At 38.2% G+C, this 27,059-nt stretch overlaps 3 protein-coding genes across 5 annotated transcripts in view; 2 read left to right on the top strand and 1 right to left on the bottom strand.

Moving 5' to 3' along the window:
- Positions 1–5,018, bottom strand: part of ALDH1L2 (aldehyde dehydrogenase 1 family member L2) — a 50,162-nt gene extending 45,144 nt beyond the window's left edge. For both annotated transcript variants that reach the window (XR_012510691.1, XM_074375143.1), the window contains exon 1: positions 4,889–5,018. Coding sequence is in view for 1 of the 2 variants with exons in the window: in XM_074375143.1 (XP_074231244.1) it covers positions 4,889–4,936 (48 nt within the window). In the remaining variant the exon portion in view is untranslated. The remainder of the gene's footprint in view (positions 1–4,888) is intronic.
- LOC141579492 (uncharacterized) lies at positions 412–25,321 on the top strand. The gene is made up of 3 exons (XM_074375914.1): positions 412–485; positions 4,795–5,268; positions 24,902–25,321. The coding sequence occupies exons 1-3, from the start codon at positions 412–414 to the stop codon at positions 25,131–25,133; spliced, it is 780 nt and encodes a 259-aa protein (XP_074232015.1). The 3' UTR covers positions 25,134–25,321.
- WASHC4 (WASH complex subunit 4) overlaps positions 25,322–27,059 on the top strand; it is a 63,798-nt gene continuing 62,060 nt past the window's right edge. For both annotated transcript variants that reach the window (XM_045507024.2, XM_010970458.2), the window contains exon 1: positions 25,322–25,479. In XM_045507024.2, the coding sequence (XP_045362980.1) occupies positions 25,344–25,479 (136 nt within the window). In that variant the 5' untranslated portion in view covers positions 25,322–25,343. The remainder of the gene's footprint in view (positions 25,480–27,059) is intronic.

The following is a 27,059-nucleotide window of genomic DNA, read 5'->3' as shown; positions in this document are numbered from 1 at the left end:
TAGAAATTCTTTTCCAGGCCCAGCTAAAGTTTCCATCCCCAAAGAGCCTACAGCATCTGTGTCTAACAGATTAACTCTAAGAACAGCACACCTGGCCTACAAATAATGCATAACTATTTCATTTCCTCTTAAAAAGTCAAAATGGTCTTTAAATATTCTATCTTCAGATCCTATAATTAATGCTGTTGCTTGAAATAGAACTGACATGTTTACAAATTACAAAATTTGGCTTTACCTCATGCCATTATTAATGCCACATATTTTAAGACTTCTAAAATATTACTCTAAAAACATACAAGAGCCAAGAGGATGAGTGGACTCAAATGTAACGTGCTCTCAGCTGTCATCTGGTTATTGGGAGTTCAGTTTCAGAGTCAATATTCCCCTAGAAACACAGTATTTACAGAAACCATGGCAGTATGTCTGGAAATTCTACATTCACTGAAACACTTTCTGAGCTTAGTGCTAAAACTAAAGCTACAAAGGTGAGTTTCTAACAGTGAGAACATTTCAGATTTTATGATTTTAAGTGTTTATAATGAGTTAGTATAATTCCAAAGAACTAGACTGGGATATTTTATCTCAGTCTTATTTCTTCAAGTATGGTCTGAGGACTGACTGTCCATGTTGGCAGAATCAGCTGGGAGGAAATGTTAAAAATGTGGTTTCCTGAGTCCTACCCCTAATCTACTGAGTCAGACTCTCAGCAAGCTGGCACTAAGTCAAAACCAAACGGGCAAGTTTCAATCCTGCTGCTGCACTTTATTAGTCCAGGAAGCTGCATTTTAACAAGCTGTCCACTGACAGACAGGCACACAAAAGTCAGAATCTCTGCTGTATGGAGTGTGTCCATTCTCTACAAAAAAAAATTCTGCCCTGGGGAGTCTGGGTCAGGTAGAAGTGGTGGAAGTAATAGTGAACATTTTAACAAGACCCTAGTATGTGCCAGGTATTTGATATAATGTTACTTCATTTTGACTGCCCAATTACTCCCAGAGACAGGCATTAAACAGCCATTTTACAGATGAAGAAAGTAAAGCATAGGTTAAAATACATCCTGGAGTCAAACAGTTACTATGTGGCAGCTCTGAGATTCTAACTCTAGTTCTTATTCCAGTACCATTGTTTTTCCATAGCACCAGCTGGGCGATCTTGAGCTGGGTCTCATCAGTTAAAATCTGAACAATAACAGTACCTATCTCATAAGGTTGCTATAAGGATTTAGTGGGATAAAGTACATAATGCATTAGTGCAGTGCATGGCAATAGTAAATGCTCAATAAATGTTCACTGTCATTATTCTACCACAAGTAATATCTTGGTAAATAAAAATGATGATAATGGAGTCTTCTTACTGGGAGTGTACCATAAGGCAGGCACTGGATTGAGCCTTTTTCACTAATTCAAAAAAAAGTATCAAATCCTTATTATGTCTTTAAGCCTCGCAGTGACTCATTTTACAAATGAGAAGACAAAGGGAAGTTAAGTAACCTGTTCACAGACAGGGCTAAAAAGAGGCAGAGGCAGGATTCAAACTCAGGTCGCACTTCAGAGGATGTGCTTTGTGGTTTTCCTATGTTGAAGATCCCTCTTCCCCTTTAAAAAAAAAAACATGGCAATCATTTGACAGGTCAACTATGGGAAACACTTCCATCAGACTTTCTAAGGGACTACCTTGGTGGTCCTGACATGCTAGACAGCACCATTCATTCGGGGGAGCGAGGCTGATGACCAGAGAACATCCTTTAAGGCACTATCGTTGCCTGTTATATTGGTGACAAAGAAGAGGGGGTTACATAAAATGACCCATAGCACTTATAAATCAGGGGGTACGTGCTATTATCTTGGAGTTTTCTAGAGAGAACATTCTGCATTAGAAGAGTCTGTTGCAGGGAATCGAGTTTTTGCTTTTTAAACTATCAAATATTGCATTTCCAGCTATTCACATCCTGGTAAAATTCTTTGGAAAGCAAGTTAATATGAACTCTGATTATCTCTAAGGATTAAAAAAAAAATACACACAGTCTTCTAATGAAAACTCAAAGGCATAGTGCTAAGTGTCTCCCCTGATCCATAGCCCTTTTTTGAAGCAGGTGCTACCTAAATAGAACCATCTAAGCTTGATGTCAAACAAGGTCAAAGCTGTTCATATTAGGAACTGTGAGAAATGGCAGCTTTTCCAATGAGAAGTGGAAAGGAGAAAGAACCTTTCCACAAAAGAATAAAACAAAGTTAATTTTTCTGAGACAGCGAGATATCTAACACTTAGTGGAGCACTTGTCACGTGGTGCCCCTAACAGTGCCTGACAGCGTGCAAGATCTGTTCAACAAGCATGTTTGAACATCAGCCATGCTCTGGGCACAGTGCATGGTAGGGACTGCTAATCAGTGACCCAGTAAGAGTGTTGGCAAAAAAACTGTGGAAAGATTTTTAGGAGGCTTCACATTAGCAGACTGAATTTCTGACTTCTCTTTAAAAATCAGGAGGTTTGTCAATTAAATACTTCTTTCTACATCCATTTCTTCAAGAAAAAATGGAAACATTAATTCTATCAGGAAGTATTATAAACGAATTTTCCCCTTGGATGTTGCTACATTCTGAGAGTTTTTTTTTTTTCATTCTTCATTCTGCTTTAATACCAAACTCAAAAGCACTGTGTGATTTTAAAAGTTTTTTTAAGAGGAAGGTGTAATTTACATACAATAAAACACACCACTTTCAGTGTATAATTCTGTGAGTTTGGACAAACACACAGTGATGTAACCACTGCTACAATCAAGATAAAGAACAGTTAGTTCCATCACCCCCCAAAACTCCCTCCTGCCCTCTTGCAGTCAACCCCTTTCCCTTCTCCTGTCCCTGATAGCCACTGATCTCTTTTTCTGTCACTATAGTTCTACTCTTTTGAAAATGTCAGACGAATGGACTCATATAATATGTAGCCCTTTGAATCTGTCTTTTTACACTTAGCATACATATTTGAGTTTCATCCATGTTGTTGTATGTATCAGTAGTTCATTTTTTTTGTTTGTTTGAGTAGGAGTCCAATGTACGGACAAATATACCACAGTTTGCTTATCCTGTCACCAGATGAAAGACATTTATATTGGTGATTATGAATAAAACATCCATAAACACCCATAAATAGGTATTTGTGTGAACATAAGTTTTCATTTCTCTTGGATAAATACTTATGAGGGAAATTGTTGAGTTATATGATGGTTTATGTTTAATCTTATAAAAAACTGTCAGTTTTCCAAAGAAGCTGTACCATTTTATGCTCTCATCAGCCATGTCTGATTTTGAACAGTACTACAGAACACAATCCAAAGGATGACTCTCCATTTTCTATGGAGTAAAATATCGCCAATTCTTATTACTCCATGTCTTCCTTTGGTCATTGAAAAACCTTTCTTCCCAGCCATATGTCACTGCTTCTACATGTATTCCCGGGGTAGTCTCTCAGGTCCTTGACCCCTGTCTGTGCCCAGTGCTTCTCCATGGGTGTTTTTGCTTATGCCATTTGACACCTGGGCTGTTCAGATTTTTATTATTAAAATCTTATGTAAACCCCATGATTGATATCTTTTCACCCTTCAGGAATCCCTTCTGCTCTCCAAAAAAAGGCAATTAAATGAAAGGTGTTGACAGAGGAGGCCAATAAAACAGGCAGGCACAAACCCCTTGCTCTCTGTGCCATTCAACCCAGATTCCCATGTGCCACGTGGCAGGAGAAAGCTAAGCAGGAGTCCAGAGCACTGCACAGGAGAGCAAGCAAAATCTCTACCATAGCAAGTCTCTTTTTCCTTATTTGAAAAAAAAGGTGAATACTCCCAAAATAACTAGAACTGACTGCATGGGATAAAGTGAATTCTCATTACTTGGGGCTGTCAGGGGAACAAAAGCTTTTCCACTTATGCTACTTTGGGCCAGTTTCTGATGCTACCCAAGACTTCTCTCTGCCTCCAAGTTTTTATATCTGGATGTGTACACATGCACATGTGACTCTGGCAGGGAAGACAAATCAAAAAAAGCAATTTCTTTTATAACAGGGCAAACATGCACTTCCTGAAAAAGTGATCATGTACATGGGATGGATTTTTTTTTCCCTTTCCTAAACAGCCTGGAGTCTGTTTCCTAAACAGCCTGGAATCTGCCTAGATGCAGGGAGGCATATCTCCCCAGACCCCCGAATGCTGAAGGCAGCCCACATGCAACGTGTCCTCTCTCCTTCCATTTCTGGAGAAGCTGATGCAATTCCAAGGCCCTGGGCTGGGCTAGGGCTCGGTTCTTGCGCCATAGTTTACAAATGTTCAAGGGTGGCTGCTTCTGCAGCGCCTGGTAATCCTAGAAATCTTGCTGCTTGCAGCTCAGGAATAATGAGTTTGCAGCCACAAAGTCGGAGTGCTATTATCTGAATGGGCCCTGCATGCCAGTCAGAGCGCTCACATGTCTCAGGCCGGACCCCGCTGACTTGATACGACTCTCCTCCAGGAGATGGTCTCGGTCCTGTATCTCGGCTCCATCTCATAATCAAGGATCTCAAGATTGAAATGAAAAAGGAAAGGAAGCCAACTCTGGCCCCCTTGCAAAGCGACTATCTCCACTCTTTCAATCCCACCCATACCTTAGATGTTCAAAAGCTGCATCCTCAGCCCTCTTCTCTGTGGAAGACAATGGCTCGCTTGACAAGCCCCATCCAGAACCCTCCCCAGATCCTCCTCTGCAGTATCCCTGTTTAAAAAACGTTGTTTGGGCTTTTAGCAAAGTCTAAACATCGCCATCCACTCTCAGCCCCGCTGCTCGGAACGCCCTCCCCCACCCCCGCCCCCGGGTTTGGAAATCAGCCCGGGACGAGAGCAGGGACGCTCGCCCGGGCCGGACTCACCCGGCCGGTGGAGAAGCGCCGGAGTGCCTGGCCACCTCGCCGCAGCATGCTGGAAAGGAGAGGGAGCCGCGGGAGCCGCGGGAGCCGCAGGGGCGCAGGAGACAAGCGGGGGCCGCTCAGCCTGGGTGCGGCCTGCAGCCTACTAGCCCGAGGCAGAAGCGCTCGCAGCTCAGGGCCTCGGCGAGTCCCGGGACCCAGCTAATGGCTCCGCCCCCTCCAGCTGGCAGGGCTCCCGGGGCCAATCCCATGCGACTGGGCGGGGCGTACCGCAGTCTCCCGGGCAGCGCTGGTGCCCAGCCAGAGGGACAGCTCCCGGCGGCGGCCTCGGTTCCAGTCTTACTAGCTGTGGGATCTTCTACCGGCTACTCACACCCTCTGAGGTACGTAAGGGTCTGCCTTAAACATCAGTCCTTAACACAGCCCTGAGAAAGCAACAGGTATGTGCGTGGAGCCACGAAAGATAAGGGATGCGGGCACCTTCGGTACATAAGGATCCGGATCCCTATCTCGTAGTCTGACAAGAAGATTTAATGAGAGACTGTGTATAAAGAAACCTGGCACGTAGCTGCTCCCCAGTAGATGACAGATAGATAAATGATAAATATCCTTATTTCCCTTATCTGTCTGAAGAAACCCTCAAGACATGCTTTAGCTGAGCACTTGTCTCAAAAAGAACTAACTCCTCAGACTGGCATTCAAAGCCGTCTGCAGTTCGGCATTTACTTTTATTTCTCGCCAGTCTTTTGCACATGTAACTCTGCCAAATCATTGTATTTGCCTATTCCTTCCTGGACAACGCTTTCCAGCAAAGCTTACCACCTGCCACTTGTTAGCATCTAGGCATGAACAATTCCTTCTCTTCTTAAGAGTATAGCTCAAATGCTTCCTCCTGGAGACATTTTTCCTGATTCTTTCCTCCCTAACCTCTTTGTTTCCCCCAAAGTAATCTCTCACAACTCTGAACTGGGAAGGACTTTTGTCTATGCATCTCTTATGACACCTCAATCTGTTACTGGTATTTATGTATCTGTCATCTTCTCTACTAGAAGCTCTTTGCAGGCTGAGTCCGTGTGTTATTTATCAGGATTTACAGTATTGAGCACTAAGCAGAGCTTAGCATATACTTGTTGAAAGAGAGAAGAAATAAATGAATGTGTTTAAGAAGGTAAAAAGGAGAGAAAAAAAAAACAAAACATCCTTAAGGCCTGGAAAGCTGCAGCAAACATCCAAGGTTTTGCTTTGGGAACTGCCTCTTGACAATTCAACCCATTTCCCTGCCTGCATTTTGTGACTTCTTGCTTCTATTCAACTTCAATTCAAATATTTATATTCATTTTACCTATTCTAAACTGGGGATGGTGGGCAAAGAGTGTGGTTTTTCCTGAGTGAAGATTCTACATTTATATATACTCCAACTCCTAACTTTACAAAATGAGTTTATAGTCACCCAAATACAATGAAATATTTATGATGTCAAAAATTTTATTCTTTAAGAACCAAAAGTGTAGTTCTCTTGCTAACTGGAGGTCAGGCCAGATGCAATTATAGAACTTGATAAGTTAAAAAAATTCCTGCCAATCTAGATTTCTATACCCAGTAAAAATGAAGATGAAATACAGTCAATTTTAGAAACTAAAACCTGAGAGAATTTGTTATCAGTAGATATAAAATAAAGGGAATATTAGAGTATCCTTTGAACAGCAGGAAAATTACCCACTTGGAAGCCCAGAAATGCAGGAAGGAATGAAGACCAACAAAAAAGGCAAATATGGGAGTGAGTAAGTAAACACTGATCATATGAACAATATAATAATAATGAAATCTTGTAGATATATATATCAATAAGACACATATTTATAAATACATAAACATATACAAACAATAATAAAAATTGTCAGATAAGTTTGGAGGACTTGAAGGAATGGAATGTTCTTTGGGTAAAAAGAAAATAACCCCAGATGGAAGCTCAGAGATGAAAAAGTGAAAAGCAATAGAAAGGGTAAATATGAGGGAAAATTTATGTTAATATTGTCTAAAACAATTCTAATAATGTTTTATGGAGTTCAAATGTATATAATTAAAATACACGATAACAATAACATGATTTTTCAAAAACTAAATAAAACAAAAAATATATGATTTTCAGGGAGAAAAGGTGAAGTTAAAAGGTTCTAAGGTTGCAGCATTGTCTCGGAAATAATAAAAGTGCTCATTTACATTAGATTTTAATAAGTTAAAGATGCATATTACAATCTCTAGTACGGCCCCTAAAATAGTAGTAATACAATCAATGTATAACTACCAAGTTAATAGAATGTAAAACTATCAAAATAATAGAATGATAAAAAAAATCAATCCAAAAGAAGGCAAGAAAGAAGAGAAACAGGAAGATGGAAGAGGTGGGAAAAAAGTAGAAGGACATAAGTAAGATGTTAGATTTAAGCCAGTAATTGCAGTAAATGAAAACAGACTAAATGCTTTAATTAAAAGACAAAGATTATCAGGTTGCTTAAAAAACAAAACTCTGATGAGAGAGACTCCTAAAATATAAAGATTCAGAAAAAATGATTTTCTAAAAACCAAACACTAACCAAAAGAAAATGTTAGTTTGACAGAAAGATATAATTCTAAATTTGTATACACTTACTAACAAGACCTCAAATTTTAAAAAGCAAAACTTACAGAACTTCAAGGAAAAACAGACAAATCTGCAATCATACTTGAAGATTTTAACATACTTTTATAACTGACAGAAGCAGGCAAAATATTAGCAATGATACAGGATATTTAAATGAGATGATTAAGGCACTTGGCCCAATTAAAAATTTTAGTCACTAGTGACTAGCCAAGTCAAAGTGCCTAGTCTAGAGAAAGCTGAAGAAGCAAAGTTGAAAGCAAGTTACCCTCATTTGAGATGCAAGTTTAGGGGGCAGATTTCTTGAGGAACTAGTTACAAAAAGACGATTTAAAAAATCCTAGAGATTACAACATGGATAAAGCAAAAATGAAGATCAAGCAATTTTTTTACTGAGGTATAGTTGATGTACAATATTATATAAGTTTCATGTGTACAATATGGTGATTTACAATTTTTAAAGGTTATATACTCCATTGATAGCTATTATAATATACTGGCTATATTCCCTGTGTTGTACAATACATCCTTGTAGCTTATTTATTTTACGCATAGTAGTTCATATCACTTACTCTATTTCTATCTTGCCCCTCCCCCATGAAGATGAAGCAACATCTATTGTAGCCTCTGGTAAGACAGACATGACTAGGGACCATATTCCCACTGGACAGGACCATTCCTTGTGGCTAGCAAACTGGCTGAGTAAAAGAGCTGAATTGTGAATGTTCTCATTTGTATTATTTCTTTAACATATTATTTCTCAGCTATTTATTTTCTTCCATACACTATGTCATTGGGATAGCTTTGCAGGTAGCAGTGGTATGTGCTGTTTCTTAAGGGATACAGTTTTACGATCTGAATGTGTATAATTTTTGGATTAAACAATGCACCAATGAAAAAGATACATTAGAGCAGCATAAAGTAATTTACTGAAAATAAATATACATACTTCCTATTTTCTAGCATAGGACAAGATCTAACAAGTAATAAGTAAATTTTATGATTTCAATGTTTTGGGTTTCCTCACTTAATTGTAAACTTTTAATATTTTTCTTATTTTGTATAACCTCTATTGTGTTACTTTCCTGTCTTTTTCTTTTTGGATTTTGTAAAATAGAAGTTTAAGACCTCAAGTTAGAAGACATCACATATTTCAAACAGATATGACAGATCTGTGTCTCTACAGTTGAACCTGATTTGCCTTCAACTTGTTTCATTTTTAAAAATAGAATTTTTCTTGGGCAGTATTTGCACATTCTGGTGTACCTGTATGTGACCTTACTTAAGAGCAGCCCATTGTATCTCGTGTTTATCACTTTCATAGTGTTAGAATATCTTTTTTGGGTTTTTTTTTGTTGTTGTTGAAGATGTGAATGAAGTATGTACATGCATAGACTGCTGAATTCACTTTTGTGCCATTTTTGTAAATACAGTAATTTATATAACTTTTTGCAAATGTCTGAATCTATTTCACACATTAGATGATAGATACCAAGTTGAAACCCAAGAATTCCCACACAAAACTCTGTGTGTAGAGCTTTGTAGAGTAAGAGTGGTTTATAGTCTTGAGCTTCCAGAATACAACACTGAAATCTTTACTCAGTGTGCCATGGATAAATGTTTTCTTTTGTGATTGATATCCGTGACTTTCAGGGGCTTTGTGCAAATATGTTGCTCAGGGATCTATTTTGTCCTGGGTAGAACATTCATTCAGAATTTTATGCAACTGCAAGTCACATAATTTATAAAAATTTTAAACATAGAGAAATTTTACTTTCATAGTCAACTTTAGGAATTTAGAATAAAACTCTGTGAACTTTCATACTTTTCCCTTGTTTCGTTACTTATATGACTCAAATTGATGTGCAGCCATTGTTGCTATTTGGAAACACAGATGTGTGTATTTATTTGGTTTTAATTTGCTCTGCTGAATATTTTATTATTTGTTTTTGGAATGGTGTTTTCTTTATAAATTCTCATTTTAATTTAACCCACTTGAACCTGTATTATTATTAATGTTTGATTATTGTTTAAGTGAAAATAATTATATGATGAAACAAATACTTGAGAGCACTGATCCAGGGATCTATAACAGGAAGAACTGAATTTTGGTAATAATTTCAATGATGAGTTAAGTGAATCAAGCTTGATACAACTAGACTATCTAATACAAATACTCTATGGAATATGTCCCTAGTAAATAATTAGGTCTTTTTACTTCTGCAAATGTCACTTTAATATTAATATTCATTTAATTTTTTCCTATAGTTGATCCAATTAAATATATGAATTTTAATAATGTTTGGGATACCTTTACAATGATGCATTATGACACTGAGCATCAGGGACCCAAAATAAATTATTTTTCAATTTTTCTTCTCCATCTTTTACTTGTAGAGAGCCTGCCAGCTTTTGGACCAGGCATTCCTTTTAGATTTTGTTTCCATTGGTATAACTACTTTCCTGTGACCCCAAATTGTAGTAATGATAATCTTGAGCATGTCCACTGATGGACCTTCAACTGCAGAAAGCATGACTGACTGATGGCTTCAGTTGCTGTACTCTGAAACTAATCTTCACATCCACATTAAGTCCATGCCTCCCATGGGTTGCTCCCAGCCAATGACTGGGAGTGGCAGGGATACCTAGGCAGGGAAATGCAGATCACTGATGACAGAGTGACTCCCCATTGGCCTACTGGATTTTCTTGAATTTCACAGTAATCTAATACTCTTCCCTCGCCTACTTTCCTTCCCTCTCTCCTTCACAAAGGGTCAGACCTGAATTGCAGCCTGGCTCTTCCACCCTCCACTGGGTCCCTCTTTATTTTCCCCTACAGCTGTATCCCCTAAAAACATCTCTTGGATGTTTAATCTCATCTTGGCATCTGCTTCTCTGAGAACCAAATATATGTAATAAAAAGGATCAACAAAACCAACAGTTTGTTCTTTGAAAAGACATAAAATGAATAAACTTTTGGTGAGATTGACTGAAAAAAAAGAGAGAGAAAGCAGAAATAACAAATATTAAGGACAGAAAAGTGAACATCAGTAAGGATCATACAGACATTAAAAACATAAAAAGAGACTTCCTTTTCAGTTATGATAGTCCTTTGAGAAGATCAACACTCGAATCCAGAACAGCTAGTACATCTGGATAAACTTTTCAGCATATCTGTCTGAAGGCATCAGAAAGCTACCTTGATGTAGCATGTCTTTGAGGAATAAGAAGCTCACTGAATTGAATCCAACATTTTGCATTCTGCTTTCCAATTTGAAATTCACAAATTCTTGGTTTGGGGAGAGAAGCTGAAAAGCGAGGCAGGGAGCAGAGGCCAACAAGCAGAGAAACTAGCAGATTTCGGCAATCTCATGGAAGCAGAGAGAACAACTGGAGTTTGAGCAGCCAGAACTTAAAAAGCCAAGACCTTGGCGATAAGGAGGTTACAGAAGTGCATGTAGCTCCCAAAACTGATTTTCAGTTTAACGTATTTGCTATTCTTAAGATGCGTAGGATTAAGGCCATAAAACCAAGCAGAAAATGGCCAAAAACCAAACCAAAAGCTAAGAAATTGGAGTTCAACATCTGCCAGGAAGAGGGGAGTCCAGAAAATATTGCATTCTCTCTCAGCTGATACTCTTGGAAGACATACCCCAACACAGAGTACAACTGGAAGGTAGAACAACTACTGTAAGACTGCAGCCTAGCCCCACATGAGTTCGGCCCTGATTGTAATGAACTAAATTGCTCTACTTTAGCTGACTGCCAGAAAATAAAGTCAGTCTTTTCTGGAGAAAGATAACAGCCAGAACCTCTGCAATTATTCATTCATTCATTCTGCATTCAATCAAAAATTGCCAGAGACATCAAGAAATATGACCCAAAGAAATAAATAGTGTCATTTGAGAACTGCTGGAGTAGAAAAGACCACCACCACTTTCATATTCGTACCAGTAATCTCTGGGCAATAAATAAACAACATATTGCTCCATCATGTCTGCTCCCACCAAACTGTGTCAAATTTAAGGACAACTGTTCAATAAATAATCTTTGAGCACCTGCCATGTTCTAGGCACTGTGGCAGGTGCTGGGCTAAAGAGATGACGAGGCAGATGATTCACTTCCCTCATGTTGCTGATAGTCCAGCAGGGAATGGCAAATAAGCAGTGTGATCAGTGCTATAAGAGATGAAACAGAGTTTTATGGAAACACAAAGTAGGAGGACCTAACTCAGTGCTAGTGAGTGTGCTGATCAACTTTGCACCCCAGTACCCAGCACAGTTCTTGACACATGGAATAACATGTTTATGGAATACAGAAATAAATGAATTTAGTGACTGACTAGAGGCTGAGGAACAGACAGAAAGGAATGACTAGTTTCAGTTGCATGTCATAAGGGAGGATTTCACAAAAGATTTAACTCCCTGCTGACCCCAAACCCCCAACCCAAAAGGTAAGTTTTGAAGGGGAAGGATTTACCAAAAGATAAAAGTGGAAACATCAGAGGCACAAGCAACAGCAAATAAAAGTCATGAAGGAGAGAATTAGCACAGCAAGATCAGAAAATGCTTTAATGGTATCTGGAATAATGACTTTTAAACCTTTATTTAGACGCTAAAGATATTCTTTAAAGGAAATATAATGAAGAAGCCCCAAACATTAAAAAAACAAAAGGCAGGGGTATGGGGGATGCTCTGAGTGAAGTAGAGCCCTTAATCCCCTTCACTGAGCTCATTCTGTTAGCCAGTGGCTACAAAGAGCATTCACTGGAGTCAGGGGGAGTAGGCAAACATGGAGAGGTGGGACGGAGTCTCATAGGGCCTGTATACCATGCTAAGTAGGTGACAGAAAGCACCAAATCTTTTTCTTCCACTCGTTGAATACTGTAAAATACCAAAATGTATAAAGAACAAAAACATCAAATCACCAATCCCACAATCCAAGGATAACTACTCAATATTTTGGTTTTTCTCCTCACTGAAGCTGAGATAGGGAGTGCAGGGAGGTAATTACACTGCATTTTAGGAAACTGCTTTTGTTAGCAGTATGGAAGGTGGAGTGACACCAGAAGCTGTTAAGGAGAAACTGCAATAGGCCAAACAAGTACTCCCTGTTACAGTGGGAAGAAAAAAAGGGATCGATTTGAAAGACACTGTTAAAGTCAACTAAACCTTGTGCCTGATAAGAACAAGAAGATGGAGAGAGAAAGATAAATAGAAGGCATGTTCACTGTATCTCGACTGGGCTTCTGTGGGAAATGAAACCATTTGCCAAGACATGGATGGCATTACAGGGTGAGAAGCAGGTGCTGGAGTGGAAGATGATGAGTTCACTTGTAGACAAGCTGAATTTGATAAGATGCCTGTGGGAAGTTCCTGTGGAGATGTCTAGCTGACTACAGAAAAATCATGAGGGATACACCTAAAGATCTTTGTGAATCTCAAAGTTTGGTGATTAGAGCAATGTTTTGCTCAGACTTCTGGGGTTCTCCAAATCATATTTCTGCCAAGAGAATTTCTTGTGTAAAGAAATTACCCTTTAAACTGATTCCCTTTCAACTTTCCCCCCAAGTTTTGTCTCTCTTTTGATGATCTTTGTTTTTATGAGAGAAAACAATTCATTGCACAGTTTCCTTAAGAACCTGTATTAGATGACTAAAACCTTAGAAGCTCTTTTATCCTGGAGCCTAAACATAAGAAGCATCTAAATGATGAAACTGTTCTAAAAGGAACTTTGATACAGTGCACCTTAAAAAAGAATCCTACTATAATAATCAAATAATTATTTGCTCTAGTACCTGACAAATAGTACCAGTGTGATCTACTTGACCGCAAATGACCAAGTGGCCAGTTAATGTAATGACCATGTATTGCTTTTGCTGCCTGCCATCTAAGTCCACATCTTGGGATAACAGTACCCTAGTTTTCATCTAAGGATCTGCTTCTCCTCCTTTCTGAGGCCATGTGGTTCCTATGAAGTTACCTTTCCCACTGAACTCCCTAGGATCCAAGGGTAGAGCACATGATCTACACTATGCCAATCAGTGCATCCCTCCCACCTCCTTAGTTACAATGATTGGTTCAAAAGTGTGTGCAGTATCCCAGTAAGGCTAAGCAAGGCCAGCAATACTTAATTCTGGGACTTCTGTTTGAGCTATCAGTCAAGCATACTCCTTTTCTCTCTTTTACTAGATTTGATATTGTGATAATATGAGGCTGAAGTTGCCAAGGGCTAGCATATGCAACCCAAAGAATGTAGCAAAAACTGTGGAAGAGATAGAAAAGAAACAGTGAAAAGCCAAGACCTGACATCATTTGAATCCTAGAGCCAGGTTCACCTGAAGGCCAGTCCCACCACTACATGTTTCAAAATGAACATACAGCAAAATTGACTTTATTTTTGGTGTACAGTTCTGTAGGTTTTAACGTATGTATAGATTTGTATGAGGAACACTACAATCAGGATACAGAACAGGTCCATTCCCTAAACACATCCCCTTCAAAATCCTTGCCCTATCCCTTTGTAGTCATGTCTACCAACCACCCTTGACCCTGATAACCACTGATAAGTTCTCTATCACTGTAGTTTTATCTTTTCAAGAATGTCAAATAAATAGACTCATATAGTACGTGACTGATTTTCTTCATTCAGCACAATGACCTTGAGATGCTAACATTTAGAAACTTCCCAGGAATTTTGAGATTCTTTTGTTATTGATTTTAATATAATTCCACTATGGTCAGAGAACATAACTGTAACATTTCAATCCATTTAAATGTATTGAGACTTGTTTTATGACCTATCTTGCTTCTATACTTGAAAAAATGTCCATTTTGCTGTTTTGGGGTGGGAATATTTTATAAATATCAATTAAGTCAAGCTGATTGAGAGTACTGTTCAAATCTATATTGCCTACTATATCAAATACTGAGAGAGAAGTGTTAAAATTTCCAACTATAATCATAATTTTATCTATTTCTTCTTTCTAATTATGAGATTTTAATTAATTAAACTTTATTGCTGGTTATCAAAAAAGAAGCCAGTTTACCAACATTCTGGATTCTGTTAATGTTCTTAAGAAAATGATTGGGGTTTTGATTTAAAAAGAAAGAAATTTGCTTGGACTCAAACCTCATAGAGTGCCGTAGCTTATATTTTGTACTTAGTTCTTCATTTAAACAAGGATTTGGCCAATGTTTTTGCTCAGATTATGGGGTTCACCCTCTTTGCTGTTCCCTTGATGATCAGTTTTTCCTGTTTAAATTTCAAGCTGCTCTGCCAGCCCAGTCTCTGTTCTCTGCTATTTATAACTCACAGGGCTTCAGCTTTTGCTCCCCGAGATGCACATCTGTTGGGGAATATATGTAGCCAGAGGGCAGCAAACACACTTCTCACCCAGTGCCATTGTTTCTCAAGGACTCCTGACTGCTATTTCAGCAGGCCCTGGGCATGTAGTTCAGAGGTCAGCCACGGATTCGGGCCAAGTTTACATGCGGATTTTGGATCTCATTTCTTCTGTGGGTCCCTTGCTTTGGGATTCCTCCCCCAGGTTTCCAGGTTCTTTTCCAACAACCCTTAACTTAGTTTGCTACCATCTTGAGCCAGTAAGACTGCTGTGTTTCACTTCTGGGGATGGACACTGTCAGGTAAAAAGCCACAAATTCATAAATATTACCAGTTGCTGGGTAAATTCTCCTGTGGTTTCTGCTTAAATTTATTGTCTTTCAGATCTTTAAAATGTTATCTTTATTATATTTTGTTTTATTTTCTTTGTTATTAGCTGCAAGTGGGTTTAACGAGTGCTTTAGGTGCCTCTAGTATCTGTCAATTACTTCTACATTACATTACATTAAATTTTAATGATAAAATTTTTCTAAGAAAGTTATATTTTTAAAATTAGGTTATTTCAACCCGTTCTGTAGACCAAAACTTATATAGAAAACATATATAAGTATATATACTTTTGCTCATTGTGCTCTTTCAGAGTTAAAAAGGGTTGACAAACTTTTTCTTAAAGGACCAGATAGTAGATATTTTAAGTTTGTGGGCCATATGGTCACTTTTGCAACCATTCAGCTTTGCTACTGTATTGTGAGGCAGCTACAGGCAAAAATGCAAATAAATGGACATGACTGTGTTCCAAAAACACTTTATTTACAAAAGTAGATGGCAGATCTGCTGACTATTCTTTGCCAATCCCTAAGTTAAAGTATCTTATTTCTCCTACCAGATAACTGGGCTCTTTGAAAGGTGTTAGTCACGTGGTGTATCAAACAGAGAAGGTTCTGATTCCACACTGGTGGAAGAAATGAACAATTTTAAAAAGCCACTTTTTAAAATGAGTTTTTTTTTTCACACTTACAGATTGCTTAACCAGCAGTGCCACCTACTGACAAACTAAGAGGAAATAATTTTTGTATAAAATGAATATTATAAAGCAATTTAAAAAATGATAATTATTGGTTTATTCTTTGAAAAAATATGTATATTTATCACCTGTGTACCAAGCACTGTACTTGACATTGAACTGTATCAAAGAGACATGGTTTGGATGTTTATAGAGTTTATAATCTAATGGAAGAGACAGCAAGTAACCCCCAAATAATTAAATGATCAAAACTTTTGATAAGAGCTACAAAGGAAAGAAATATATAGTGGATGTTAATAATAGGGGTACCTATTTGGGCTTGTGTAGTCAGGGATGTTCTCACTAAGGAAGTGACATTTAATCTGATCTATAAAAGATAATTGGAAGACAGCCAGTAGGGATAGAACTTTCCAGGCAAAAAGAGGGCACAGTGCGAGTGCAGGCCTTCATGTGGAAAAAAGCTCCATTTGTTGGAGGAACTGAAAGATCAATCTGGCTAGATCATAATGAGCAAAAAAGAAAGGCCTAAGATGATGCTGGTGAGGTAGACAGGTTTTTCCAACAGATGCTGTATTTTATTGTAAGCACAACTGGAAGCCACTGACAGTTTTTTAAACAAAGAACTAGGATACTTGGATTGTGTTTTAAAAATTACGCTCTGAATTGGTTTTGTCAGTATGTTTTATTTTAGCCATTCTAATAAGTGTTTAGTAGTTTTAATGCATATTTTCCTAATGGTTAAGGATGTTGAAAATCTTTTCATGTGCTTATTTTCATCTATATATCCTTCCTGTTGATGTGACTGTTCAAGTCTTTTGGCCATTTTTCCAACGGAGTTTTTATTTTGTAACTGTCGAGTTATGAGAGTTCTTTATATGTGCTGGATACAAGTCCTCTGTCAGATGTGAGAACTGCAAATATGTTCTCCCAGTCTGTAGTTTCTCTTATTCTTTTAACAGTGTATTTCACAGAACAAAAAGTTTTGATTTTGATGAAATTCAGTTTATCATTTTTTTCTTTTATGGCCCATGCATTTGGTGTCATGTGAAAAAACTCTTTACCTAACCCCTCATGAAGCTATTTCTCCTGTTTTCTGTTAAAAGTTTCATAGTTTTCTGTTTTATATTTAGATCTATTTTTGATTTTCAGTTAATTTTTATATAAGGTGTGAGGTTAAGGTCAAAATTCTTTTTTTGAATATCTAAGTCCAATTGTTCCAATGTTATCTATCTTTTCTCCATTGAATTATCTTTACACCTTTACCAAAAATCAATTGGTCATATTGGTGTGGTTCTACTTCAGGATTCTATATTATGCATTGATCTATGTGTCCTTCACCCATAGCACACTGTCCTGATTTCTGTAACTTCATAATAAAGTTCATAGTAAGTCTTAAAATCAAGTAGTGTGATTACTTTGACTTTATTCTTATCAAAATTCTTATTCTCATTCCTTTGTCTTTTCATATAAATTTTGGTATCAGCTTGTCAATATTGACAAAAGATACTATTTAGATTTTGACTGAAATTGCATTAAACATATAAATTAATTTGGGGATAAAATTAAAAAATAAAAGTCAAGCTCGGACTACTAAGACAAGAATTAGCTGAAGAGAGAAAAGAATGGAAGCAGGAAAGTAAGCAACAATATTTACTAAAAGCAAAAATAGAAAAACCTTCAGGGTTTCTGGCTTTGACTGCCTAGCTTATATCAGAACAACTTCCTGCTGAGAACAACTAGAAAAGATGGTAAAATATATTTTTTAAATCTTCTTTTTTGGAGACTTTTAAATTATGGTAAAAAACCATGTAATATAAAATTTACCCTCCTAACCATTTTAAGTGTACGGTTTAACAGTATTAACTATACTCACGTCATTGTGTATCAGATCTCTAGAAGTTTTCCATCTTGCAAAGCTGAAACTCTACATTCCATTGCACAATTCCCCCTTTCCCCTCACCTCAGACCCTGGAAACCACCATTCTGCTTTCTTTTCCATGGTTTTGACTTCTCCGGATATCTCATGTAAGTGGAATCATATAGTATTTGTCCTTTTGTTATTGGCTTATTTCACTCAGCATAATGTCCTCAAGGTTCATCTAATGTTGTAGCATGTGGCAGAATTTCTTTCTTGTTAAAAGCTGAATAATACTCATTGTATACATATATTTTCCTTTATCTACTTACCTGTAGATAGACATTTGGGCTGCTTCATCTCTTGGCTACTGCGAACAATGCTGCACTGAACATGGGTGTGCAAGTATCTCTTCAAAATCCTGCTTTCAATTTTTTTGATATCTACCCAGAAATAGATTATAATATGGTCATTCTAGTTTTAGTTTTTATAGAAACCTCCGCATTGTTTTCCATAGAGGCTGCGCTGTCTTATATTTTTTCCTCCAGTGTTGTACAAAGGTTCCAATTTCTCCACATTTGTGTCAACACTTGTTATTGTCTATGTCTGTGTTTAAATTTTATAGTTGCCATCCTAGTGAGTGTCAGGTGCTATCTAATTGTGGTTTGGGTTTACATTGTTCTAACTATTAGTGATGTTGAGCATCTTTTCATATGCTTGTTAACCACTTGTATATCTTCTTTGGTGACATGCCTATTCAGGTCTTTTGCCCATTTTTTACATTGAGTTAGTTGTCTCTGGTTGAATTGTAGGAGCTCTATATATACTGGATATTAACCCCTCATCAGATATATGATTTGCAATTATTTTCTCCCATTCCATAGGTTGCCTTTTCACTCTGTTTCCTCTAATGTGCAGAGGTTTTTAAGTTTGATATATTATCATTTGTTCATTTTTTGCTTTTGTTGCTAAAAATCTTTTTGAAGGCACTGAAGAACTAGGACACTGAGGATATGAGGAACCGAGATTCAGGAGAGAAGGTCCAGAAAGGTGAACATGACATACGACACCACATTTCACCTCAAGGCATTTGCTGATTTGTAAGTTGCAGCTGACAATCTAAGAGGCTGAGAGGCAGAAAGCAGTAGCTGTGAGGTTGAAAAGATGCAAAGAGGTTTGGCAGCACTTGCCAAGCACCCTTGTGGAGCTACATCCTAGGATTAAGATGAGACAGAAACAGACCAGCCCTCACAAAGACAGAAACCCAGCTTGGAATCAGAATAGTCCTAGACTGGGTTAAAGTAATCTGCTCCTACTCTAATAACCTTCCAAAAGAAACAGTAATCTTCTCTGGAGAAAGATAATATCATCCAGATCCTTAACTTATCTCTATAATTTTTTATACATAAAGACAAGGATGCCTTAAAAAAATTTATCAGGTATATCAGGAAACAAGACCAAATGGTAGAAAACCAAGAGGAAAAACAAAAACAAAACCACACCAGACAATAGAATAGAGACATCCAGATAAACACAGATTTTGGAATTATCAGAAAAAGTGTCCTATATGTACATGGCTAAATAATAGACTCTCAAAAATGTCCATGTCCTAATCTCCAAAACCCATGATTATGTTACCTTACCTGTTTAAAGGGACTTTGTAGATCTGATTAAGTTAAGACTCTTGAGGTAGGGAGATTATCCTGGATTATCTGGATAGGTCTAGTGTAATTATAAGAGTCTTTATAAGAGGAAGTCAGGAGAATCAGTGCCGGTAGTAGATGTGATGGCAGAAGCAAGAAATTAGAATAATGCATGAAAGCAGAAAAAGGCAGGAAAATGGATTCTCCCCTCAGTGTCTCCAGGAATAACCACTCCTGCCAATACATTGATTTTAGCCCAGGGAGATTCATCTCAGATTTCTGACCTCTCGAACCCTAAGATAATAAATTTGTGCTGTTTTAAGCCACTGAGTCTGTGGCAACTTGTTACATCAGTAATAGGAAGATAATACACAGCCTAATAGGGGAGACAGGTATATCAACATACAATTTCAAAGAAGTAAGTACTATGGAAGCACAGGGCTGGAATACTCAGTCCAATCTGAATCAGATATGATGGTAACCTAAATGATCCCATAATCACTGGTCACCCATGAGTACAGAAATCCATAAACGCTGAAAGGCAGATTTTGGAGTAATCAGGAGGCTGAAACAAAACTTCACTGCCTCCCTAATTAACCTGTTTGTTTTAATGGACATACTACCCTGCATTCAATACTCAAAGAACATAAATTTTTTTTCAGGCTGACACGTATTTTCTCATTTCATCAATTACTAGGCTATAATTAGAACATAAATGAAGTCTCATAATATATGAAAGAGTAGATATCACATAGACCATCATCTCTGACTACATGCAATGGAGTTAGGTATCAATTTTAAATGATAAATTAAAAACCCCCAAGCATTTGGAAATTTTAAAACACATTTAAAATCACACATAAAAATAACTACTGGGTCAAAGAAGAAATTATAATGAACAATGAACTTACTAAAAATGTCCAGATGGTAGTGAGCTAGAAAGCTCTAGGAGACTTCTTTAGGATGATGAAATTAATGGACCACCTGAAGCACCTGAACATCCTGAGAAGAAATTTAGACAATTAGTGAAGGCCTTCAGTTTGAATTGGTAAAAACAAAACTAAGAAAATGCATTAAAAAACCCCAAGATAATTATAGCAGGAAAAACAAAAAGCTTTGCATTAAAAAATAAATCATAGTGTATTACATGGCTCAAGTAAGAGCTGCATTAACAGAGTCATAACATTCAATATTGACCTACCAAAATTATTATATAATAATATATTGGAAAAAGGGTGGGATGGCAAAGATATGAATGGTGGGGTGAGGGAAGAAAGATATTTACATCTTCATCTCCAACAGGGGGAAGACAATATATAATAACTATAGTCAAAAATTAAAGAAGTAATATTGTACTTATGCTACTTAGAGAAATGGAAGTAAATAAATCAACTAAAAGAGATAGAAGTGGTTGCCTTTCGGGATAGGATAATGGGGGAGGGTGTGGGTGAGTTTGCTGTTTTCCATAACAAATCTTGTATAACTCTATGATTCTAGCCAGGGGTTGGCAAATCTTTTCTATAAAGGGCTGGGCACTTAATATTCTAGGCTTTGCAGGCCACATAGTCTCTGTTGCAAATGCTTAACTAAGCCACTGTAGTTAGAGCAAAAGCAGCCATAGACCATTCGTTCAGGAATGGATATAACTGTATTCCAATAAAACTTTATTTATAGACATTGAAATTTTAATTTCCTGTAATTTCAAGTGTCATAAAATATTTTTCTGTTTTTCCCCAACTGTTTAAAAATGTAAAAATCATTCTTAGTGTGTGGGCTGTATAAAAACAGACTGGATTTGGACTGGGCTGTGGTTTGCTGATCACTGCTCTAAACAATGTACATTTAAAACTATCAAAATAAACAAAACCCCAACACAACTCTTTCAAAAGTAAGACTAGAAGGAGAATTTTTTTTTATCTTGACAAAGTGTACTTTTAAAAAAACTACAGAAAACATCTTTCTTTTCATAGTCAAAATGTGCATGTAGGCACTTATTTCAAAAAATCAGGAACAAGACAAAAATATCTGCTATTACTTCTATTTAGCATTGTACAAAATTCTAGAGAATGCAGTAAAACAGTAAGAAAAATATATAAGGATTAAAAAGGAAAAGCAAAAGTATCACTATGCACAGACAAGTATAACTGTGTAGGAAGAAAATGCAGAAGAATCTACAAACTATTACAGTTAAAAGAATTTAGTAGGGTGGCTGAGTATAAGTTCAACATATAAAAATCTATTATTTTGATATACCTGCAAGAAACTGTTAGAAAACATTAAAAAATATACTGTTTATAAAAGCAACCACTGAAAGCAGATTTATTTTAAGAGAAGGTCTAACAAAAGATGTGCAAGAAGTTTATGGAGAAAATTATAAACTTTTATTGAAAGACATTATGGAAAACCCGAATAAATGATAGTGTTAGGAAGACTCAACATCACAAGAGAGATCTACTCTCGCCAAATTGACTTAGTGCAATCTCAGTCAAAATTCCAACAGGGTTTTCCACAGAACTCTACAAACTGACTAAAATTTATTTGGAAAAGCAAAAGGTCAAAAATAAAAATATTCCAAGAAGAGGAACCAGGTATGAGGCTTGCCTTACTAGACAGCAACACTTAAAAAGTTGCTGTAATTAAGACTGGGGTTTTTGGCATAGGGATGGATGAATTTGTTCAACATCACAGACACAGACTCATGAGTATGTGGAAACCTAACACATGACAGAGATGGCTTTGATGATGTTGGCTGAACCTCAGTTGTGAGGATTCAATAACGTAATATATGTAAAAGACTTAAAATGCTCCCTGGTACACTGTAAATGCAAAATAAGTGTTAGCTGCTATTATCTTTACACTCACTCCTAATCCCCACTTTACTCTTTTCCCCTAATATTCAAAATTTCAACTTCATCTCATTGGCCAGAACTTCATGGTACGTCCACACCTGACTATAGGTGAGCCTTAGGAGAGAGAATCTTTGAGTTGGGCGGCCATGGTCCAACCAAAAACTGGGTTCTTTTACAGGGAGAAAGGAATAATATGTCTTGGGAGGCCATTAGTCTCTGATATAAAAGCTAATGTCCAAATTGACTTTTGACAATATTATAGTTGGTTAGGGGACCAGGCCTAGAAGGCATGCTCTTGACTGAAGGATGGACTGGCATGTGTAAACTCAAGAAGGTTGGAAGCAGCAGGACTTGTTTGAGGAACTGCAAATGGTCTGGTATTACAGCAGAGCAAAGTGGGTATAAATTGGGGAGTAGATGGGCAGAAAATTTAGAGAATAACCAAAGGGCAGACTGGAAGAAGCCTTGTGTTCCATCCTATGAAACATAAACTCCATGCCAAGGACAATAGAATCCACTGAAGGACTTAATGTGGGGCATTCCCTGATCAGATAAGTTTTGAGAAACTTCACTCAGTGGTGTGGACGATAGAAAGAAAAGATCTGTCATATATCTATAGTAAATGATAGGGTTGGGAAGACTGACTCTTGCCCAGGTGAGAGATTATTTTGTAAGGAAATATATTAATTAACATATTAGGAATCTTTTTGGCAGGTACACATAGGACTCTGACAAATTACAGAGAGAAATGTCTTTAGTGAGTTATCATAGATTTTTCTATTGCAGGGAACATACTTTATATTAACAAACAAGTTCGCTACGATCTTGGCATACACACACACACACACACACACACACACACACACAATGTTTTGATACAGAATAAACTGGTACTCAAGTTGTGGATATAGGGTTAAAGGCAAGGATTCCCAGGTGCCAGCAGGAAGGCACATTCTGAGGGCAACTGTTCTAAAGTTCTTTAAAGCTTTCAAAATAGCATAATACTGTCCATATGGAATATCTCCCCTTCTAGTTCCCAGCTTGCCTTTCAGAAAGTACTGCTAAGAATGAAGTAGAAAGAAGGATATTTAACTCTTCAAAATGATTATCTGCCTTTGGTAGCCTAGGCCTGAGAAATACAGGACACCTGCTGTAATAAATAACTTTCAGATAGCACATTTCAGTTTATAGTGAATGTGCTTTAGATTTAGTATCTAATTTATAGTTCTCTAATAAAATATGAAGTTCTAGGTGTAGAATTTGATTTAAAGATACGTAAGCTAAGATAGGCAATCCCTGAGATTTCTTTTAAAACAAGGTTATAATGATTCAAAACTGTAAACATTTCTATAGTATGTGGTTGGCGTTGTTCTGTGCCTCATATATGTATGAATGAGTCCTCAAAACAATCCTTTAAGGTGTTTACTACTATTGTTCCCACTTTATGAGGAAATTGAGGCACAGGCTAAATCACTTGGCCCTAAATCACATGGCTAGTAAAAGGCAGAGCTACGATTTGGACCTACACAATTTGACTATAGAAACTGTGCTTTTAGTTATATTACATGACACTGCCTCTTGCACTGATTTAATAGATTACTGAATATGCAGATTCAAATTGCTCTGACCTGTGACTTCAATGTATCACAATGACCTGTTGGGAGACTAATCACAGTGATGAACCAAATGTAAGGAATACAGCAAAGTCAAACTCACAATCACACAGAAAGTAAAAGAAAAAATGTTTGTCAGCAATTAGGTACCAATGTTACGGGTTATTTTCCAATTTTGTTTCTTTCTTTTTTTTTTCATCCTTTCTAAAATGCCCACTAAGACCGCAGGCGTCTGTTTTCTTGCCTGCCTTTTTCATAATCTCTGCATCTAGCATGGTACCTAGTGTGCACTCAAATACTAGCATGGCACCTAGTGTGCACTCAAATATTTGACCTACTCTGCAGATTCACGGGCCCCATGGAATGGTCTTCAAGCGACTTTTCACTTGCTTTATTAAGTTAGTTATTTTGGGTTCTTTCTGAGGTTACAGAAGTAAGACCTTAATAAATTCTCACTTACAAAGATTAAAAAACTCATAAGTAGACACAACAGAACCTGAAAATGACTTTCTAATCACCAACTCTTCCAGTTGACCACTGTCCGGTTTAGTGTGATTTGAGTTCACTTTCCATGCGTTTACACGCACATATGAATTATACACGTTTATATAAAAACACAAATGTGGTAACAAATACGCATTGTTCTGCAACTACCTCCTGTCAGTTTCTCATGTCCATAAATCTACTTCATTTAACAGCCATCTAATATTTCACAGCATGGACGTATGAACTTTATGTAATTACTCCCTATCGATGAACATTTAGATCGCTTACTAGTATCTGATAAAATCAAGCAGCAATGAACACTGTTGTGCAAATACCTGTATACACGTAGCACTACTGGGTAGCACAGATCTCTGTTCACCAAAAAGCCATTTAGCAGGTAAGGGCATTTTAGAACCCACATAAACAGCGCTTCTTCTCCACCCCACTGCCTTCTGAGTTGGAGGTGGGTAGAGAGCCGGTGGGTGGAAGATAAGCAGCAGAGTAAAATTCCTCCCTAAGGTGTTCGTAAAGTAACTACTCTTCCACGCCGTATTTTCTCCTCAGGAACCATCCGCACAGGGTGCGCAGGAGAAGAGCGGTAAGAGCTCGGACGGTGGCTACCCGCAAGGCGTCGGATATACGGGCTCTTGGAAGAAGCGCCTGGACGGCGACGTCCTCGAGGACCACGCCTTCCTGTGAAGCCCCCACCCCCAAAATTTTGCCCTTTTTAGGCTTGACTGAGGGAGCAACTTCCCTAGTATTAAAAATGGCCTGGAGTCAGCAGGGCGAAATGTAAGGTATCGATGTGGCCTGAGAAGTAAACTGAACGGTGCGAAGCCCAAATAGGAACGGGAGGAAACCGCGAGGACCGCCGCCGCCGCCATGGCGGCCTCCTCCGGCCACTGCGGAGGACTCGCTTTCCCAGCGGCCCCCGCGGCCCGCAGAAGCCTTGAGCCCGGCCCGCCCTCTCGAGCGGAGGTGGGGCCGGGGCCGGAAGTCACGTGTTATGACAGCAGCCTGGGTGAGGCCGCTGTCTTCACCCAGGCTGGTTGGAGCTGTGACTGTGGGAGGCGCCGGGGTGATGGCGGTGGAGACTCTGTCCCCGGACTGGGAGTTCGACCGTGTTGACGACGGCTCACAGAGTAAGGGAGCAGCAGGGCGAGGGCTGCGGGTGGACGCTCCCCGGCCCGCCTCATCCCTGGCAGCGCTCTTGCGGGAGGGCTCTGCTTCGCGGTCGCAGCGCAGCCGTCCGGTTCGGGACGCTTTCTGCGCCTTGGGGTGCGACAGGGACGCACTCGCGAACGGAACTTTCGGAGTTGGGAGTCTCCGCGTTGGTGGGTCAGGCTGGCCGCGTCAGGGCTCGGCGTTCGGCGCGGTGACTGGCCTGGGGAGCTCGCGGTGGTCCGAGGGGCGCGGCGTCCACTTTGTGCAGCCAGGGGCTCGGGCGGGGCGCGCCCGGGGAGGGAGGCCCGGAGCCCGGGGGTGGGGGGTGGGGGTGCGGAGGCTGTCCTGTCTCTGGCCTCTCGGGGCTTTCGCCAGATCCTCAGAACGCTCAGTTCTAGGTGAGGCTGAGGTCTGAGTTCCTGTTTCGGTTTCCTGTTTTTCTTCTTTTTTCTCCCAAACCAACTTTTGGAAGTTTGAGTGTTTTTTCTTTCTTTTGCTTATAACCGTAGAAGATAGCGAAAAAGAACTCTTTACGTGGTAAAAAAAAACAAAACAAAACAAAAAAACACGTGAATGTCAATTTATCCCCTTCCATGCCTTTTATTTGCGTTAAGTGGTATTTTTCAGTGATGTCCTGTAGTTTCCAGTGCACCTAGAAAGGTTTCAAAAATTACAGCAAATATGTTTCAAATTTTATTTCATAAAATTGAAATGTTTCATTTTAACTTAGAAGTCTAACCAAAAAAACGGTAACAAATTCATTTCACGCAGCAAAATTTACAGGCCAGACTATTTTAGTAAAACTGTTTAAGATTACTGCAAATTGGCCATCTGTTTCTTATCTTTGGTGTTATTAATCTGTATAGGTGGTAAGAGATACTGGGACATACTGCTTGTGAATTTGCTTTTTTTTTTTTAATGTAGTTTTCTCAAAATGTGAATGTAATTTTAAAAAATTACATATGAATTTTGCTTAATTTTACAAAGACAGACAAATTAGTTGTAATTAGGCTTTATAAGCCCCTCAAAGAAACGTGGGCTTAATTCAGGATGCTTAGCAGTTTTTCACAAAACATTCCGTAAGTTATTAGCTCTCATATAGCATAAAAAAGCAGTCCTGATGGTTGTGACAAAATCCTTCAACTTTTCTATGGAGAGGATTCTGTATTTGTTGTTAAAGAATTAACTGCGCCTTGTCATGTATGAAGCTTTATGAATAGAAGTTCCCTATTCTACTATCTGCAAAATATTGGAATGAAAATATGATTTGGATTTGAAAGCAGGTCAATCAGGAGAATGATCTGATTCACTCAAAGACATTTTCTACATACCAGGAACTGTGATAGGTATTAGGGATACAAAGATAAAACAAGAAATTCAGTCTGTTGGAAGAGATAAGCATGTAAACAGGTTTTTAGAATTTTACTCTTGGAGAATCACTGTGGAGTTCTTATTTTAAATCTTTTTGTTTTAACTTTTTCCTGTTACCAGCAAGGAGCTTTAATGTTAAATTTTAAAACTGTTACCAGCAAGGAGCTTTAATGTTATTGCAGGTTTT

The sequence above is a fragment of the Camelus bactrianus genome, chromosome 12, assembly GCF_048773025.1.
Source record: "Camelus bactrianus isolate YW-2024 breed Bactrian camel chromosome 12, ASM4877302v1, whole genome shotgun sequence".
In the NCBI taxonomy this organism is placed as follows: domain Eukaryota; kingdom Metazoa; phylum Chordata; class Mammalia; order Artiodactyla; family Camelidae; genus Camelus; species Camelus bactrianus.
This window is presented reverse-complemented; position numbering and strand designations above follow the sequence as displayed.